Source organism: Camelina sativa, chromosome 18 (genome assembly GCF_030686135.1).
Source record: "Camelina sativa cultivar CO46 ecotype springtype chromosome 18, ASM3068613v1".
In the NCBI taxonomy this organism is placed as follows: domain Eukaryota; kingdom Viridiplantae; phylum Streptophyta; class Magnoliopsida; order Brassicales; family Brassicaceae; genus Camelina; species Camelina sativa.
This window is the reverse complement of record NC_141897.1, coordinates 15,511,845-15,528,420: the sequence shown is the minus strand read 5'-3', so window position 1 is coordinate 15,528,420 and position 16,576 is coordinate 15,511,845. Positions and strand designations below refer to the sequence as shown.

The following is a 16,576-nucleotide window of genomic DNA, read 5'->3' as shown; positions in this document are numbered from 1 at the left end:
CTTTTGCTTCTTGTAGGAATTGCATTTGGAGTTAAAAGTCCTCAGAGTTGATATGATTCGTCTACAAGCCTTTTATCTCATTTGCTCTTTGCTCTCATTGTTATTAGCAGAATCAAATTCAGCTTACCAAAATGGGTAAGATAAAAAAAGATATTTGATTTCATTTAGTTGGTTTTCTACAAATTTAGAAATCATTTCCAGAAACTGAAACCAGCAGCTACCTAGAAAACCCTAAAACCTCTGTAGAAAGAAAATGAGAAAATTTTGAAAGAAAAATAGAAGAGAGAAATCAAACTCTCCTAGAAAACAAAAACAAAAAAAAAATACCAGGATGACGTCATGGCATTTTTTTCCCCTCTTCCCTAAACCGATGTCTTAAAATTACGATAACAAACATGACAAACAAAACTAAACTAAACATAAGAGAGATTCTTCTATTGGCAAAAACCAAAATGTGTCCCTTACGTTATCTGTTATCATGACTGTTTGTTGTTGTTGTCGTTGTTGGCTACCACCACTGGCTGTTCTTCATTAAACTTGAACCGTCGAATATCATTACCACCTCCATCTGCTGTGGCCTCAGACCGTCGAGCCCGCTCCTGCTGAGCCATCTCAAACCTGTTCAGACATGTAGTGTTCTCTTCCGCGCCATCAAATCTTCTGTTCCGAATAAATGGTCTAAAGTTGTTGTTGTCGTTGTTTTTGTCAGCATTCAGTCTTCTCATAGAATTTCCCACATCAAATCTCTGTCCAGGCCGGAACTTCCTTCCCCTGAAGCTGTTGTTATGATTCTCTCCAGCATCATTGTTCCTCCCTTCAAAGAACCTCGGCGACGACATTCTGTTTCTCGGAGGTGACATGTAACCCATCTCTTGATCTACAAGATACCGTTTCTGGAAAGGCAACCTCACTCTTTCCATCATCCTCTCGTCTGCTCTAACCCTACCTGTAGGAGGAGGAGGAGATGATCTGTTTCTGCCATTCCACGAGACTGGAGAACGGCTTCTGGATCTTGACTCTGATTGCGAGTGGTGCAATCTCCTGTATACCGGAGAGCCACCTCTCTCTCTCCAATTACTACTCATCCGGTTGTGCATCCGACTAGGAAATTGGTTGGTATCACTGTGAAGACCCCTGAAATTACGATCCCTATCATCTGGGAATCTCCTAAACCGACCTCGGTATCCACCATCTGAGAATTGCCTACGTTCATGACCATCTGGTCCTGGTCCTGGTCCCGGTCCTGACCCTGACTCATCAAAGCCGTTCATCATACCTTGATCATCTGCCATGCTTTTAGGCCGTGGACGCCTGAAACCAGAGGAACCGCCTTTGTAATTAGGGTGGGAGAAGCGTCGTTTGGAATCCCAACCATTAAAATACCCTCCTCTCCCAGGAGTATGCATCCCTGACGGATCACCTCTCCCAACAAACCTATCTGGAACCGTACTCAACCCTTCAGAATTATCAGGCCTGAAACAAAATAACCATGACTCCGTTAGTAAACAAATTATTAATAAGTGTTTTGAGTTTGACACAAAGAAGAAGGCTCAGGGAAAGCAAAACTTGCCTTCTCCTCTGGATGGCATCATGTGAAGGCAACTTCTTGTATGGTTTTGACCCAAAGCTCCTTGAAGGAGACGAAGAGCCCTTCTTAGGATGTGAATCACTCATGTTAACAACAACTTGCTTCTCTATGTCACTTCCTTCATTAGCCTCCCCAATTCTCGGTGCATCACCAGGTTCACACTTAACATGTCTGAAATTCTTGGCTGCCAAGATTCCCTTCTCAGAATCCATTGAGTAGAATCTCTCATCCTCTGGCTCAGACCCGTAATCCAACTGTTCAACCTCTCCTGTTTCTCCCTCAGTCTCTTCCCAAGGGTATGGTTCTCTCAACTCTCCATCCTCAAACTGGGAGTCATAACCAGATTGGCACTCCTTTTCATTTTTAGTAGCTGCATCAGCCTTAGGCCCAGATGGTGATGAAGTTTTTGTATGATCATCTGATGCAATTACCCCACCCATACTGTCCTTACTTCCATGAATAGGTCCGCTCTCTTTAGGGGCAATAGACTCTGTGATTTCTCCCTCTACATCTCTTCCAGAGGCTTCATCTTCTACACCACAAGGTTCATTTAAATCCCAGTGGAAGATAACATTTTTAAGGCCTTCACCCTTGTTCCTTTCAGTGGGCTCATCGGCAGATGATTTCTCTGACATCGTTACAACTCCACTATCAGGTGCTAAAGTTTCACAATCACTTGCTGCAACATTAGCCGTCGGTCTTTCTGTTGAGGATTCATCTGAAAGAGCAATACTGGTTTTTTTAGGTGTTATCATCCCTCCAGAGGTCACTCTGTTGTGCTCTACGCTCTGCACATCAGCCAACTCTTTGACCAAATTTTTTAAAGGATTTATCTGAGGCGCTACAATATCGCTATTGCTTTGCCGACCCTGATCATTGGAATCAACTGCAGTATGCGAGACATAGGCAGTTCCAGCTGATGAATTATTACCTTCAGCATGAGTTGAAATGGTAGAGGCATCTTGTTGCTGAACAACATATTCTTCGGCAAGCAACCGGTCAATAGCTGGTGAAAGATCATTATTCAATTCCGTACTGCAAGCAGCATCAGCAAGGATCTTGATACCAGAAAAGTCATGACCACTGCAATCAGGCTTTTCATCATGAACGTCTGAGATCAAATTTGGGTTTAATCTCGAAACAGGCGAAACACGGTTGATCTGCGCTTTATTTTCTGAGCCTTCACATTGACCAGATGACTTCTTTGAAGGTGACAGGGAGCGAACCAGAAATCTCCGTTTCTTTAACGGAACATGTTCTACTCTTTCAGGGAAATGCTGACCTTGAACAGAAACCCTAAGCTGCAATAAATAGAAAAGGATAAAGAGGCCAGAAACTTTGCAACGAAATCAGGAAAAGAGGCAAACAAAAATTAGAAAAAGAAAAAAAAAAGAGGAACCTTTTCAGGCTTTGCTTTTCTCGCTACTACTGAGCCAGTTGCAATCTTGTCTTCTGCCTCAATACCTGAGGCTGCAACACGTACAACTGGTTTCTTACTACGCCTTGTTGAACTTCTGCTACCTTTAGCAACCACTTTCCAGGGAAGCTCTACACCATCATTGCTTTTCATGCTTTTATACCATCCACTCCCGGAAAACTTAATTCTTTTTTACTACGAGCCTTCACCTCACCTGCAAGCAATGATATTCCATTAGCAAACACCATTTAAAAAAAAAAAAAAATTTAACACAAAACATAAGCAAAGAGCTATTGCCTACTTCTAGTAAATCAATAACTATCTAGACAGTCAAGGTTAAAGACTCTATGAGCCCTTAAGACATATTGCGCTATACAGTTTTTGAAGTCTGGAAAAAAATAAACTCCAGAGCTTTTGGTTTTGGGTGGGGGAATTAAAAGCAAACAAAACTAGCATTTATTTCATGTTTTTAGTCCCGACTAAATCCAACTCCAGATGACACTGTCGGCCTCGCCCCTTGGCCATATCGAAGATTCTTGAATGGCGGCCCCAAAGATCTATTAAAACTCGAATCACATCGAAACCAGAGTATCATCGTATCCCTAATTAGCCTATCATACAAAGACGAGCCACTAAGGTTTCATGACCACATAAAAACAAGATCGACCTTCCTTCTGAGGTCGTGATTTCTATAAGATCTTCCATGTCCAAAAGAAGATACCAAGTTGTTTATAAAACCATTGCCAAGCCGACAGAGTCGAGAACCAGAATCGATTTCTCTCTATCTCCTTCATTGAACCAACAACAAAGAACTTAGGGTTTTCATATACTTGTATCATCCACCTACTCCTTAATATTTCTCCCCTTCCTCACTCAAATCACAGATCCGATTCAACTCCTCCGCCGTAATTTCACTATTTTCCCACCGCCGTATATATATATATATATCAAACGGCTCCTTCTCGGATTTTTTTTTTTTCTTTCAAATCCAGCGCCTTAAATAAAAAGTCTAGGAGAGGCGATTTCAAAAGCCAAGATCGATTGAAAACTAGTAGGTCTCCTCGCCGGAGAGAGATATCTCAGACTAAAAATCAAATCGACGGCGAAAGCTAGGTCTTCCTCTTCTTCTTCTTCTTCCCAACGTTGTCGTCGTCTTCTTCGATTCTTATTATTATTATAGGATTGACTGACTGGTCTATCTTTGCTTTTTGGGATGAACAACAAAACAAAGCTTTGTAAAAGGTCCCCTGTATCTTACTATTTACGATTTTACCCTCTCTAACGCTGTTTAATTACGATCTTGCCATTTTGCAAGATTGAGTAGTACTTACTACTCTCTCTATCTTTTTAATTAATAACAAAAAAGTCAACGGTCAAGAAAGACATGGGTTCGTGTGAAAGTGAAAACGTTTTTTGGTGGCTGAGGAATGAGGACGTGGTGGTTATAGTGATTCTTTTGTGTTTACCCCTAAGTTTTTTTTTTGTTACTACAGACATGAATCATTTTAATGATATTGATGGGAGATTAAAAGAAAACATCTTTATTCAATTGAAATGATTTGTTTGATCAAAAATTTTTGGAAGATTTGAATTGTATTAAAAGCTATTGTTTGATATATATTAATAAGAAAAAACTATGTCGGTATATTAATCACATATGACGATGTCTAGAAAAGTTTAACAAAAAATTCTTTTTTTATAATTGTTTATATTACAATTTTAAAATCCGCACGTGCCTAAGTTTGATCAAAAATATATATATAAAAAATTATAATATCTAAAAACTATAATTTATTAATAAACTATATTAAAATTCACATGTGAGTGCTTTTTATCCAACATATATATAGTAAAAGTTATGTGTATTAGTGTATATAGCCTCCTGGTTTTTTATAAATAATTTTTTTACCAATTATAATATTATGTAAAGATTTTGTTGTCGTAAAAAAATCGTGTAATATATATTTTTAATATAAAATTTACACATTTTGTTTTATTTTAAATATATAAATTATAGCTTTCAATCTCTATCCATATATAACCTAATATTTTTCGTGGATATCCAAAATCAAATGTCCAGATCAAGGTAATAATATCTTGGATCACGAGATCGAGATAATAGTATCTCGAATCAGGATTTAAATATTCTAAACTATTATGATATTTAGATCTATTTCCTTCCTATTTATCGATACATTATTTTATATTTATTATTACTAGAAAATTACATATTTTGTGTTTTTCACCATCAATATTTTCATACATCAAAATGTATGTCTAAGATGGATTATTATGACAACAATCTACGACAAATATATCTAATACAATCTTTAAAGTCTACAAATAAACAAGAACATATATAATAATAAAGGAAAAACTAGATTGAGTATATTATATATTTGAATAAGAAAAATATTTCTTTGCCTTTTATATATGCAGTCTCTTGTGATATTTTCTCTTTATCAACTATCTAAAAGATTAAGAAGAAAAAATAGAATAAAATAAATCAATTATCTTATGCAGACATTTTTATATTTCAAAATAAATTGTCGACACTGTCGTCATGTCGAGATACAAAAAAAAAAAAAAAAATGTGGAGACTAAAAAGAGAAGAGATTGTTGAGAAAGAAACCTCATTTCTTACCAACTCATAAGCACTAATGCACGTATATGGCTGGCCTCTCTAGTATAAGCCCTTATATAGTTTTCTTTAGTCAAATATTTATCAAAAGAATCTAAGACTACCAATTTTAATGAGTGTAAAATTTGATCAACTGATTTATAAAGCTTGAATAGTATTTAATAATTAACCAATTGATATGACATATAGAATTCGTACTAATATCGTTGGTTATCATGTTCAACCCTAGTCAAAATAATGAATTAGAATTTGTATGGACTTTATTTTAATGATAAGTTGCAGTATATTTTCTCGTAAAATAAACAAAATGTTTATCACTAAATATAATTTTAGACACACTTCAGATGCATATTTAACAGTAAAATAAGAATGTTACAGTGATTTTTAGATAAATACAACAAAATTAAACATTAATAATTAAGCGATTAAATAAGTGATTTTGATAAAATCAATTAGAAAAATAAATGAATATCCATTGTATAACTATAATATGACCCAAAAAAAACTGTCAACATATAGTGTTTTTATTTTCATCAATTTCCTTGCATAAAAATTTCAAAACACAATAAGAATAAATAAAAATTAACGTACTTTAGGTTTCCAATTTTGAAAAAATACAAGTTTTTGAGTTGAAATGGACTCTAGATTTAGGATGTAATAAATATAGTGGTAAAAAATAAAATAGATAAATGTAACGTCTAATAAGAATGTTACTGCGAATCTGAAAAATACAAAGCTCATAAAAGTTAATAATCTATAAACCACTTACAAATGTTGCCGCGATTTTAGTAAAATTGGTTAAATCAATATAAATCAAAGTCAACTATGGCCATGTTCTTGCTCGAGTTCCTGTGATTGCGACGGTGACAAAAAAAAATAGCCTTAGACGAAAAGATATTTAATTAAAAGAGTCGCTAAAAATAGTTGCTGGTGTTGTCCATGTCATCTTCCATAGTAGCTGCAAATTTCGGCGACATCTTCTATGTGCAAAACAATGATTGCAGCAGTCGCAACAACACAAATTTGCCCCCGTCCCCAATGCTTTACTCTGCTATAGACGTAGTCGCAGCGACTCGCACAAAAACACGGCCTATATTGTTACAATATTTTTTAACAACAATGGTTTTCCATTGCATTTTCACATATATATATATATATACATATATTAAATGAAAGTCAACTTAATATTATTTTCTAATTTTGAAATAATATCTTGAGTTAAAATGGATCTACATTTAATGATAGGATATAATAAATTTATAGATAAAAAGAAATAGATCGTAACATATTGAATAGTCTAATAAGAATATGTTACCGTGGTTTTGGTAACTACAAAGATCATAAAAGTTAATTATCAATCAACCAAATACATATGTTACCGCGATTAACAAAATTGGTTAAATCAAAATAAAAGAAAGTCAACTACATTATCTAAAATGTTACTATATTTTTAACAATAAACATTTTATTTTATCGCATTTTTCACATAAAGATTCAAATCTATACTATTATTTTTGCAGCAGTTTTTGCTCAAAAATATTTTTTGGAAAGTTTTTACATTTAGTGCTTATATTCATATCTTTATAATCAAACAGAATTAAAATATTTTAAATATCTATATATTTAATATTCTATAATTAATATAGATATTTAGAATATTTATTCCATATTCACAAAAATTATTGTCCTATCATCTTTTTATTTATTTTAAAATTTAAATATAGTGAATCGTCATATAATGCATAAAGTTAATAAAATTGTATATTTTTCCTGCATATTTGAATTTTTAAACCGAACATATATTACTCAATTAATATAAAAAGTGTGTGTTTAACATACATATATAGTAAATTTACCGTATATAGTAATTATAGAATTTTAAGAAGTTAATAATTTATAATTGATATATTTAAAATTAATAAAAAGTTTAAAAATTATAAATATTTAAACATATTAAATTTTCGAAATAACACAAACAAGTTATATTACATGACGGGTTATATGACATTACATGATTGAATTGATAATACTAAAAATAAAATATCATTAATATGATACTTCAATACGGGTTAAATCCTTATTTTACTATTTTAACAATACCAATATAAAATATCTTGAATCAAACTGATTTAATTAATATTATCTTAAACAAAAATTGTTGTGCGGTATACCAAGAATTATATACTAAATCACTAAAATTAACAAAAGATTACATTAGCAAAATTAGTATTAAAATAGTACATTAACAAAAAAAATCAAGAAAAAAACTTGCCCTGCGATATACTGCGAGTCATATTCTAGTATACAATAAAAACAAAGGAAAGCCATTGTAATTTTGCTTTCCAATTTGACATAATACTACTCAATGAGTTTACATGTACTCTAGATTTTAATGAAAAAGATGTAATTAATATTTTGATAAAAAAAATGGAACATATTCAATAGTCTAATAAGAATATTACCATGATTTTGATAAATACAAAGGTTATAAAAGTAAACAATCAAGCAACCAAATAAAAATGTCATTGTGGTTTAAGTAAAACAGTTTAAATCAAAATTTATTAAAGCGAACTGTATATATAACAAAAAAATTCAAATATTGGAAGGACCTTAAGAGTACCAGAGAGACCATATCGAATGGTGGTAAAATGAGTAGTTTAAACTCAAAAACAGAATTTATTATCATATCTTCTACCACAACTTTTAATCACCAATCAAAATGATTCAATTTTTTTTTCAGAATATGAAGCTTTTCTTTTTCTTTTCCACAGTTTTTGTTTTTTGTTTTCCACATTAAACTTTTTAAGACGCAGACAATAATACTAATGTTATATTGCAATTGCGAAACAAAACAAACTGAAAGAAAGAAGAAGAGAAAGCCTCTAGAGAATTTCCTCTATACGGATGTGTTTGTCCTCGGCTTTTCATCAAAAGAATCTCCCGACCAAAGTAGCATTTGATTCTGTACTATAAGAGAGGGGTCCACAGATCCGACCAAAGGACTACAATAACTCCACTCCAGCTGTAGCCATGGAAATAGAATCTAATGTCACTTTTGGACCTTTCCTTTTTTTTAATAAAGAGAGAATTTGATATGATTGGAGAAATGTGTGAAAGTGAAAGGACCTTTCTTTAGTAAGACTTGGCAAAGATTGCAACTTCTTCTGCTGGGTTTCCAGTCATTAGGCATGTTTTAGTCCCTCTCGGCTGTTCAAACGGGTAACAACGAATGGTTGCTCCGGTTTCTTCTTTTACCCTTTGTTCATCCGCGTCACTGGCTGACCAAGGACCTCTTGCCCATTTCCCTGAAGATATTGCCTCTTTGAGCTCATCGTATGAGTTCACATCCACAATGTTACTGCATAATCATATCAAAATGTGAGCGTATGCTAGTAATGCTGCAAACTCATGGAAAACGTCTGTGGGAGAAAATATAACAAAAACAGTACCTGTCCCTGAATGATACCGCCTTTTCTAGAAGCGATGATTGGATCTCATCCAACTTCTCTTTTACATACGCCACTAACGTTGATGCCTCCATTGATATTCCAAAAACTTTTCCTGCCTTTCCTGGTATATCCCTCCTTGAGACAACAACACTGTTACTAGATACATCGCGTGGACCAATTTCAATCCTTAGAGGAATTCCCTGCAAAACTAATAAAACTATCAGAACTTGAACTATTATGAAATTTTTATCATCCCAGAAAATTATTATAGTGTTTAAGAGAGTAACGAACCTTCATTTCCCAGAAATTGAACTTCCATCCTGGAGTTCGTTGATCTGTGTCATCAAGTTTAACTCTAAACCCAGCAGTTTGCAGAGCTTCCTTCACTGATGATGCAGCACTGAGAACTCCTGTTTTCTCATTGTCCTTCTTCCAAATAGGTACAATTACTACCTTAAAAAGAAGAAAATAGAAGATTAATCTCAACTCTAGACCATCACTTCCAACCAAGTGAGTTACTAGTATAACAACTATCATTTTTGCTAAAGAAAATAACTACTCCCTACAACTAATCCTCCTTAGCTAAGGAACGGAAGTTCAGATATAAGCAAAGGAAACTGCTTAAGAAATTCCCAAACGAATAGAAGATGAACCTGTATTGGAGCTATCTTGGGGGGAAGCATAAGACCAGTGTCATCTCCGTGAGTCATGATAATGTCACCGACAAAACGTGTACTGACTGCCCATGATGTCTGCCACACATGTTGCCTTTCTCCATTCTCATCTGCAAACTGGCATGGTCATATACCTCACTTAAAAATTCTTTCAAGATGAAGTAGCAAAACCACAAATGTGACAAAACAAAGCAGAGATGGACCAATAGGAACTTATGCAGTCTTCATTAAATAAAGATGAGAGAACTAAACTCCAAACAAATCCAAATGTCCGTGCATGACATATATCTTAAGATTAGTAGTTATGTATGTACCTGAGTTCCAAAGGCACGAGAAAAGTTCTGCCCTAAATTGTGGCTGGTACCAGCCTGCAGAGCCTTCCGATCTCCCATCATAGCCTCAATAGTATAGGTTATATCAGCACCAGCAAAAGTTTCTAATTTTGATTTTCGACCTGGAATAACAGGTATTGCAGTTTGCTCAAAAGCAAATCGGGTGTAGATTTCGATCATTTGTTTTGCCTGCAATACAACACTAAAGAATTGTCACAAGAGAGTATCAAAAACCGACTCCACAAGTTGACGATAACAAAATAGAGAACAAACCTCCTTTTCTGCCTCCTCAGGAGTGGCATGAGCAGTATGACCCTCTTGCCAAAGAAATTCAAGAGTCCTAATAAATGGTTTTGTCCGCATCTCCACTAAAAAGAAGAAATATAACCAGGAGCAGTGATAAGTGCCAGATTTATAATTTAAAAAAATGATGAACAATTTGGATGTCTATCCATACCTGATTGATCATGAGAGGAAGATCACGATAGCTGTGAATCCACTGGGTAAAACATGTGATTCACTATGGTTTCACTAGTAGGCCGAACCTGCCACAACCTCAACAAATGCAACAATCAAAGCCAAAACTTAGGGAATGAAATTTTCATAATTCTAGCTTTGTGGTAAAAACATAGTAACGCCGGAAAAATGCCTACCACAAGCTTCTCCTCAAGTTCTTTTCCTCCTCCTACAGTGACAAGAGCTAGTTCAGGACTAAATCCCTCATCGTGTGAAGCTTCTTTCTCCATAAACGAATATGGTATAAACTGCACAAAAGACCAAAACCATCACTATAAACCCCCGAATGCAACATCAAAACATAAGAATAGAGCAATGATGACAATAACAAGTAAAAGAAAATAAACATGAAGACAAACACATTTCTTAATTCCAGCTTCAAATTGATGCATGTGGGAAGTACATGTTGCTATGGCCAGTCTCTTTGAACTTCACATTCAAATACTCCTACAAACCAACAATCCAAAATCAATTCGATACAAAGAAACATTAACATTCACAAATCAATTTGAATCCAAAATTTGCAACAAGAAACCTGAATCGCTTCCCAGATCGCGTAACCATAAGGACAAATAACCATAGTACCACGAACAGGACCATAATCGGCGAGCTCAGCACTAGCTATAACATCAAGGTACCAAGCATTGAAGTCCTTTGAGCGAGGCGTAACGGCTCGGTCCGACTTAAGCCGGTCAACCTCCGCCGACTTAGTCTCCGTCGAAGCAGTAGTACCACTCGGCGCCGTCGCGAATCCAGAGAGAGGTCGTCTGTTCCGTAGACATACGGTTCGTCGGAGAGAAGCTGGGTAACGAGTTGTGGCGGGAAATAGAAGGGAAGTGAGTGAAGGGAGTCTCAGAGACGCCACCATTTATCTACTTTTTGGAGAAGTTTTGTGAGGTTTTTTTTCCTTCTCTTCTCTTTGGAGATGATGATGACTGTGAAAACTTTCTTCTCTCAGTCCTCGTAAACTCATGTGTGGATAAGCCCATTTAAGCTTTTAAGTGGACCTATAAGCCCAATAAGCCTCTTTCGAATGTGAGTATCACTTAATAGAGAGATGACTCTCAAAGGTCTGTTTTAGACGTTGAACCATTTTGGGAAAAAACGAATTAAAAAGTGGAAGAGAGTACTACCAACCACTAAAATTATGTGCAAAAGAAAACAAATTCGTAGGATTCTTTATTTCACAAGATATATTTCTCATATTTCAAAAAGGTTTTTAAATGTCAACATGAATGGCCCAGCTATTGTTTCTGAATACCTTGGAAAAAAATATATGGAGATGAGAATAAAAAGAAACATGGGATGATGGGAATATATATATGTTTGGGTGAAAGTGAACGAGTGATGCGTGCACATATTTTTGTATAATTCTCCTTCCATCTTTGTACTGGTTAGTTGTTATCATAATATTTGTACTATTTAAATTATAATAATAAAAAATATATATATTTGGATTTTTTTCTAGCTTTTTAAGCAATAATATTAATTATTATTTACCTGGACCCACATTGATATAAATAAGTAATTTGGTAAACTATGAATTTTAAATATATATAAAAAATAAGAAACTAACAATTTTAGAAAACTCTCAAGAAACCCATGCTTTTATAGATTTAATTATTTAAAATTAATTTACCTTTCAAAAAAACCATCTTTTTTTATATGTTGCTTCATGGTTGATCATTTGGAAAAGAAAATAAAAATCTTTTCAGTTTATCTCTATTTTCTGTAATTTACTTATGAATAACCACACCAAATCATGAAGAATTTGTTTTCTCATATAGAAAAATGAATAACTTAGTGGTCCAATATAATGCACTAGGATTTACATAGTATACATACATGTATATAACCATGTATCTTAACCATGTTACATTTATTGCAAGCGTGTGTAAGTAAAGCCTTTTGTTACTTTCTCTTTTTTCTTGTATGAACGTTCACCACTTTACTTATCAAGTGAATGGTTTGCCAAAACGCGAATTGCATAAGATCTGTGAGTTGTCATAAATGAACTTTATATTCTCTAAAAAAATGAATATAAAGTTCAATCTTCATTTATTTAATATGAAATGTATCTAATGTAATGTTGTCATCGTGAAAGTTGGTTACATCACAAATTCAGATAGGACCTGGAAGTGTTTACGACCTCATACACCATTTCAATTGAATAAATGATTTTTTTTCTTGTCTCCTATTTATTAGAAAACAATACACTTATTTAACACTTGATTTACTCGGTTGGAGTTATAGTAGATAAATTTATGATATTTTTACTAACATGGATTATTCATAAATCGATGATATAGGAAACCAACTCCTAACACTAACCCACTAGGCCAGCACTTCTATATATTTGGTATTATTACATTACATGCTTGATCAACAATTTTCTTCTTTATGGCTCAGATTCTATCTATGTGATATTGTTGGCAAAGGAAAAGGAAGATCGAACAATCCAATCAAAACACTCGCTCAACACGGTATTAGTTGCGTATATTAGAAAGTAATCATCTTAATTAACCAAACAAGAGATTAATTTAAGAAAAGAGGTATTTCAAAAAAGAGTTTTGCATATATTTAGCCGCAAACAGCTTGCACCAAAAAATAATAATATTATCTTTTCTCTAATGACCAAGTTTAGATTTCTATAAAACTATGCATTAAATTAATATTCCAAGGACACGGAGTTTACAAGTCTCGCGTAAAGAAAAATAGTTTTATAGAGAATTTCACAAATTAAATACTAAATAGTAGTATGAAAAAGAACATCGAATGCCATGGGAAATGGACCCATCCATCGCCAACTTTTATTTTATTAGTGTTAAAAATAATTGAACAATGAGGTCCATGACTATAAAAGTCACCATATTTTTGGTTTTTCTAATTTCCAAAAAGATAAGTTAAAATATTGTTTTCTTATATTCTCACCAGCATATTCACTCACGTTAAAACCAAGACCAATCATAATTATCACACGCATAGATGATACAAATACAAGTTACAATGCCATATAGTTTATTTGCTTGCTTGTTAATAAAAAAAATAATTAGTAGATATAATAATAATGTCTAAAGAATCATTAGTATTTTTGTCAAGTTGTTATTGCCACACCTGCAAGATTCTAGTACAAAATTTCCTCATATATTTATCTTTTTTAGGGCATAAATTCTGTAATATCTTAGTCATTCCAAAGATATATTATTACAATACATAGAACCTTAAGAAAATTCCATAAAACCCAATCACTCTTTCTTTTATTATTAGTAAAAATATGACAAAAGTCCTTTTTTCTTTGTTACATAAGATTTCTACCTTGCCTTTTTTCTTTCCTTCTCCGATCCTCCATTTTTTATATATAGATTAATACACTTTTCGAAAATGGAAAATCACAATGATTATAATATCAGAAATATCCTGGAATATTAATAACAAGAATTATAATAATATGGTAATTATAAGAAGAAGAAAAAAACAGAGAATGTGAAGTTAACGCCAAGCGGATGCGACAGCGATGGTCCGTCCCATCCAACCAAAGCACACACCTCCGTTATCTTCTTTAACGGTAAAACCCGAGTGAACTCGTTTTCCGTTACTAAGTCGGCTCTTCATCGACTCAGCTATCTTCTCACTCGATTGCATTAACTCGAACCCCGCCATGCTCATCCGCATTCTCCATTTCCCGAACACCTCACACCGTTCTATCCGATCGATTCCTTCGCACGTCACCGCGTTTATTAGCTTTCTGTCTATCCCTTCCTCGACTTTGCCACGGTCCAAATTCGAACTAGGAACGGTCGACTCCACCGATTCAAGAAGTGCACCGTAACACGCGCACGACTCGCTCACTCTCCCTAAAAACGACGCCGTGTTAGAATTCATCTCTTGCTCCACTATAGTCACCACGCGCGGGTTAAGTCCCTTCACGCGACGGAGAAGCTCGTCTCTCGGGTTCTCCGTACATACGCTTTCGTCTGGAACACGATAAAGCTTGAAAGCAAAGTTCACAGCCAAAGGCTCCTCTGGTTCACATCCTAGCGACTCGCGGCTAAGATCACCGAGTCTTAAACTCGCCACCACGTTGAAACTCACGGAGATACCGAGTCGATCACCGAGCTGACTCAACAGATCTCCGACGGCTTTCAACTTCTCTTCCCCTCCGTCTCCGACCACAAACCCCTCGCTGTTCGTTACGACGGTGATCTTAACCACCGGAGTCTTCGTACTCTGTCTCTGCCCCTGATTGATACTGTTTCGGCGCGTGGACAGCGCGTGTAGTAGGTTAACGTATTGTCCACCTTCTCCGATGTCGAAATCGATGACGTGGAGGTTCATGATCCCTTCGTCGTTGTTTCCGGCGGAGTCGAGAATTGCGAGATTCGCCGCCATGAAACCGAGTTTGAAACAAGGAGAGAGCTCGTAAAGCAACTGAGTCGAGAGTAAATGCTCCTTCCCGTACAATTCCGTCGCCGGAGAAGCTAATCCCTTAGCCGGATTATTATTAATCCGATGACGAAGCGCCTTCACCATGAAATCCACAAGCTTCTCCTCCGAGTTCCTCCTCAAACTCGGCGTCTCCGAAACACGCGCTAATAACTCCGACGCTATCTCCGTCTTCCCTTCCGCAATCACCGTCGCGATTTCCATAACCGTTTGCCTCGAACATACCGATGCCGTCGTCGTCGTCGTTGAAGCTGTAGAAGGCAAAGAAGACGAAGAAGAAGAGCTCGGTGAAGAAGACGTAACCGGGTACGGGTTCGGGTTCGGATTCGGAGTCACGAGATTTTGAATCCAATCGGAATTTGAATTAGTGATAACTGACACGTCATCATCACCACCACCTCCTCCTTGTGCATCACTCTCATCGTCGTCATCATCTAAAAGCTGTTTCTCAAGCTCTCTTAAACTATTCAACATGTTGTTGTTGTTGTTCTCCGATTCATGAACCCGGTTTCGCTGAACCGGTTCAATACACGGAACACCGGTTAACGTCATGTTATTGTTATTATCATTACCCGACCCGAATCCCATTCGGATCCCACCAAACAAACCTAAATCCGATTGCTGCTGCGTCGTCTGAGACCTGAGAACCGGTAAGCCGTAACGCTGAGAGAAACTCATATCATTCAACGACGTGAGATCGATCACCGGTGACGGAGACTGAAGATGATTCTGATAATTTCTTGGCTTCACGGACCTTAGAAGAAACGCGTTGAGAGCTGCTTGGTTATAAAACGGTTGTTGTTGTTGATGTTGATGTTGCTGTTGATGATGTTGCTGCTGAGCCGCTTGAAAATCAGCTAATGTACGTTTTCCGGCGAATCCATGACCGGCGGCGATTCTGTTCCCGATCTGATCAAGAAAAATACCAGGAATCTGGTTCCTATACGTCGGTTGATGATTATTAATGTTATTACTACCAACGTTGATTACAGTACCAGGACCTCCATGTATAATAGATCTACCACCACCACCACCGCCGTAAAACTCCGGTCCACCACCGCCCCCGGGAAATCCAGATGACATTTTTTTCTTTCCTCTCAAAAGTTTAAGAAGATAAAAGAAATAAAGAAAGAGATCAAAAAATATTACTGAATTTTGATGAAACGCATGATAATAATAAGGAAAGAGAGAAGAGAGAGATTAGATACTCTCTGTCTCTGAGAGAAATGTAGAGAGAGAGGAGTTGCTTTCTCTTATGGCATTTTGAGGTGATAGTGACGATAATATAAAAGGAAAGAGTAAGTGGCTTTACGTCCGTTGGATCAGGTTTTTAGATTTATGTTTTTTACCCTTGATGAAATTAATCGGACGGTGAGGATTCGTTGTTTTGAGACTCCTCAAACACCTGCATCTGTCTAAATAGTTTTCGTTTCACCGTTTTCTAACCGAATGTTGTTTTCTGTCATTTACGAAACCATGGGGGTATGACTACGACACGTGTCTGTTTTTGGATAGA

The 16,576-nt window shown here is 35.6% G+C and overlaps 3 protein-coding genes across 18 annotated transcripts; all 3 read right to left on the bottom strand.

Moving 5' to 3' along the window:
• Positions 1-136: 136 nt before the first annotated feature.
• On the bottom strand, positions 137-4,224 carry LOC104761262 (uncharacterized). Of its 3 annotated transcripts, none has more exons than XM_087499078.1 (4): positions 3,673-4,224; positions 2,988-3,219; positions 1,571-2,889; positions 137-1,473 (listed from the first exon to the last, which is right to left on the bottom strand). In XM_087499078.1, exons 2-4 carry the CDS (start codon positions 3,156-3,158, stop codon positions 477-479), a joined length of 2,487 nt encoding a protein of 828 aa, XP_087355204.1. In that variant the 5' UTR covers positions 3,159-3,219; positions 3,673-4,224; the 3' UTR covers positions 137-476. The 3 variants fall into 3 exon arrangements, with proteins under 3 accessions (XP_087355204.1, XP_087355206.1, XP_087355205.1); XM_087499080.1 differs by having other exon boundaries at positions 3,727-4,215; XM_087499079.1 differs by having other exon boundaries at positions 2,988-3,470; positions 3,650-4,211.
• Positions 4,225-8,284: 4,060 nt separating this feature from the next.
• LOC104761261 (proline--tRNA ligase, chloroplastic/mitochondrial-like) lies at positions 8,285-11,588 on the bottom strand. 14 transcript variants are annotated; one of them, XM_087500266.1, is made up of 11 exons: positions 11,153-11,588; positions 11,021-11,064; positions 10,755-10,865; positions 10,559-10,646; positions 10,375-10,469; positions 10,084-10,290; positions 9,749-9,886; positions 9,387-9,548; positions 9,096-9,295; positions 8,773-9,004; positions 8,285-8,668 (listed from the first exon to the last, which is right to left on the bottom strand). In XM_087500266.1, the coding sequence occupies exons 5-10, from the start codon at positions 10,462-10,464 to the stop codon at positions 8,779-8,781; spliced, it is 1,023 nt and encodes a 340-aa protein (XP_087356392.1). In that variant the 5' UTR covers positions 10,465-10,469; positions 10,559-10,646; positions 10,755-10,865; positions 11,021-11,064; positions 11,153-11,588; the 3' UTR covers positions 8,285-8,668; positions 8,773-8,778. The 14 variants fall into 14 exon arrangements, with proteins under 14 accessions (XP_087356392.1, XP_087356389.1, XP_087356395.1 ...); XM_087500263.1 differs by having other exon boundaries at positions 10,979-11,064; positions 11,153-11,580; XM_087500269.1 differs by having other exon boundaries at positions 10,559-10,656; positions 11,153-11,553.
• Positions 11,589-13,852: 2,264 nt separating this feature from the next.
• LOC104761260 (scarecrow-like protein 8) lies at positions 13,853-16,576 on the bottom strand. Its single transcript, XM_010484312.3, has one exon. It carries the CDS (start codon positions 16,141-16,143, stop codon positions 14,107-14,109), a length of 2,037 nt encoding a protein of 678 aa, XP_010482614.2. The 5' UTR covers positions 16,144-16,576; the 3' UTR covers positions 13,853-14,106.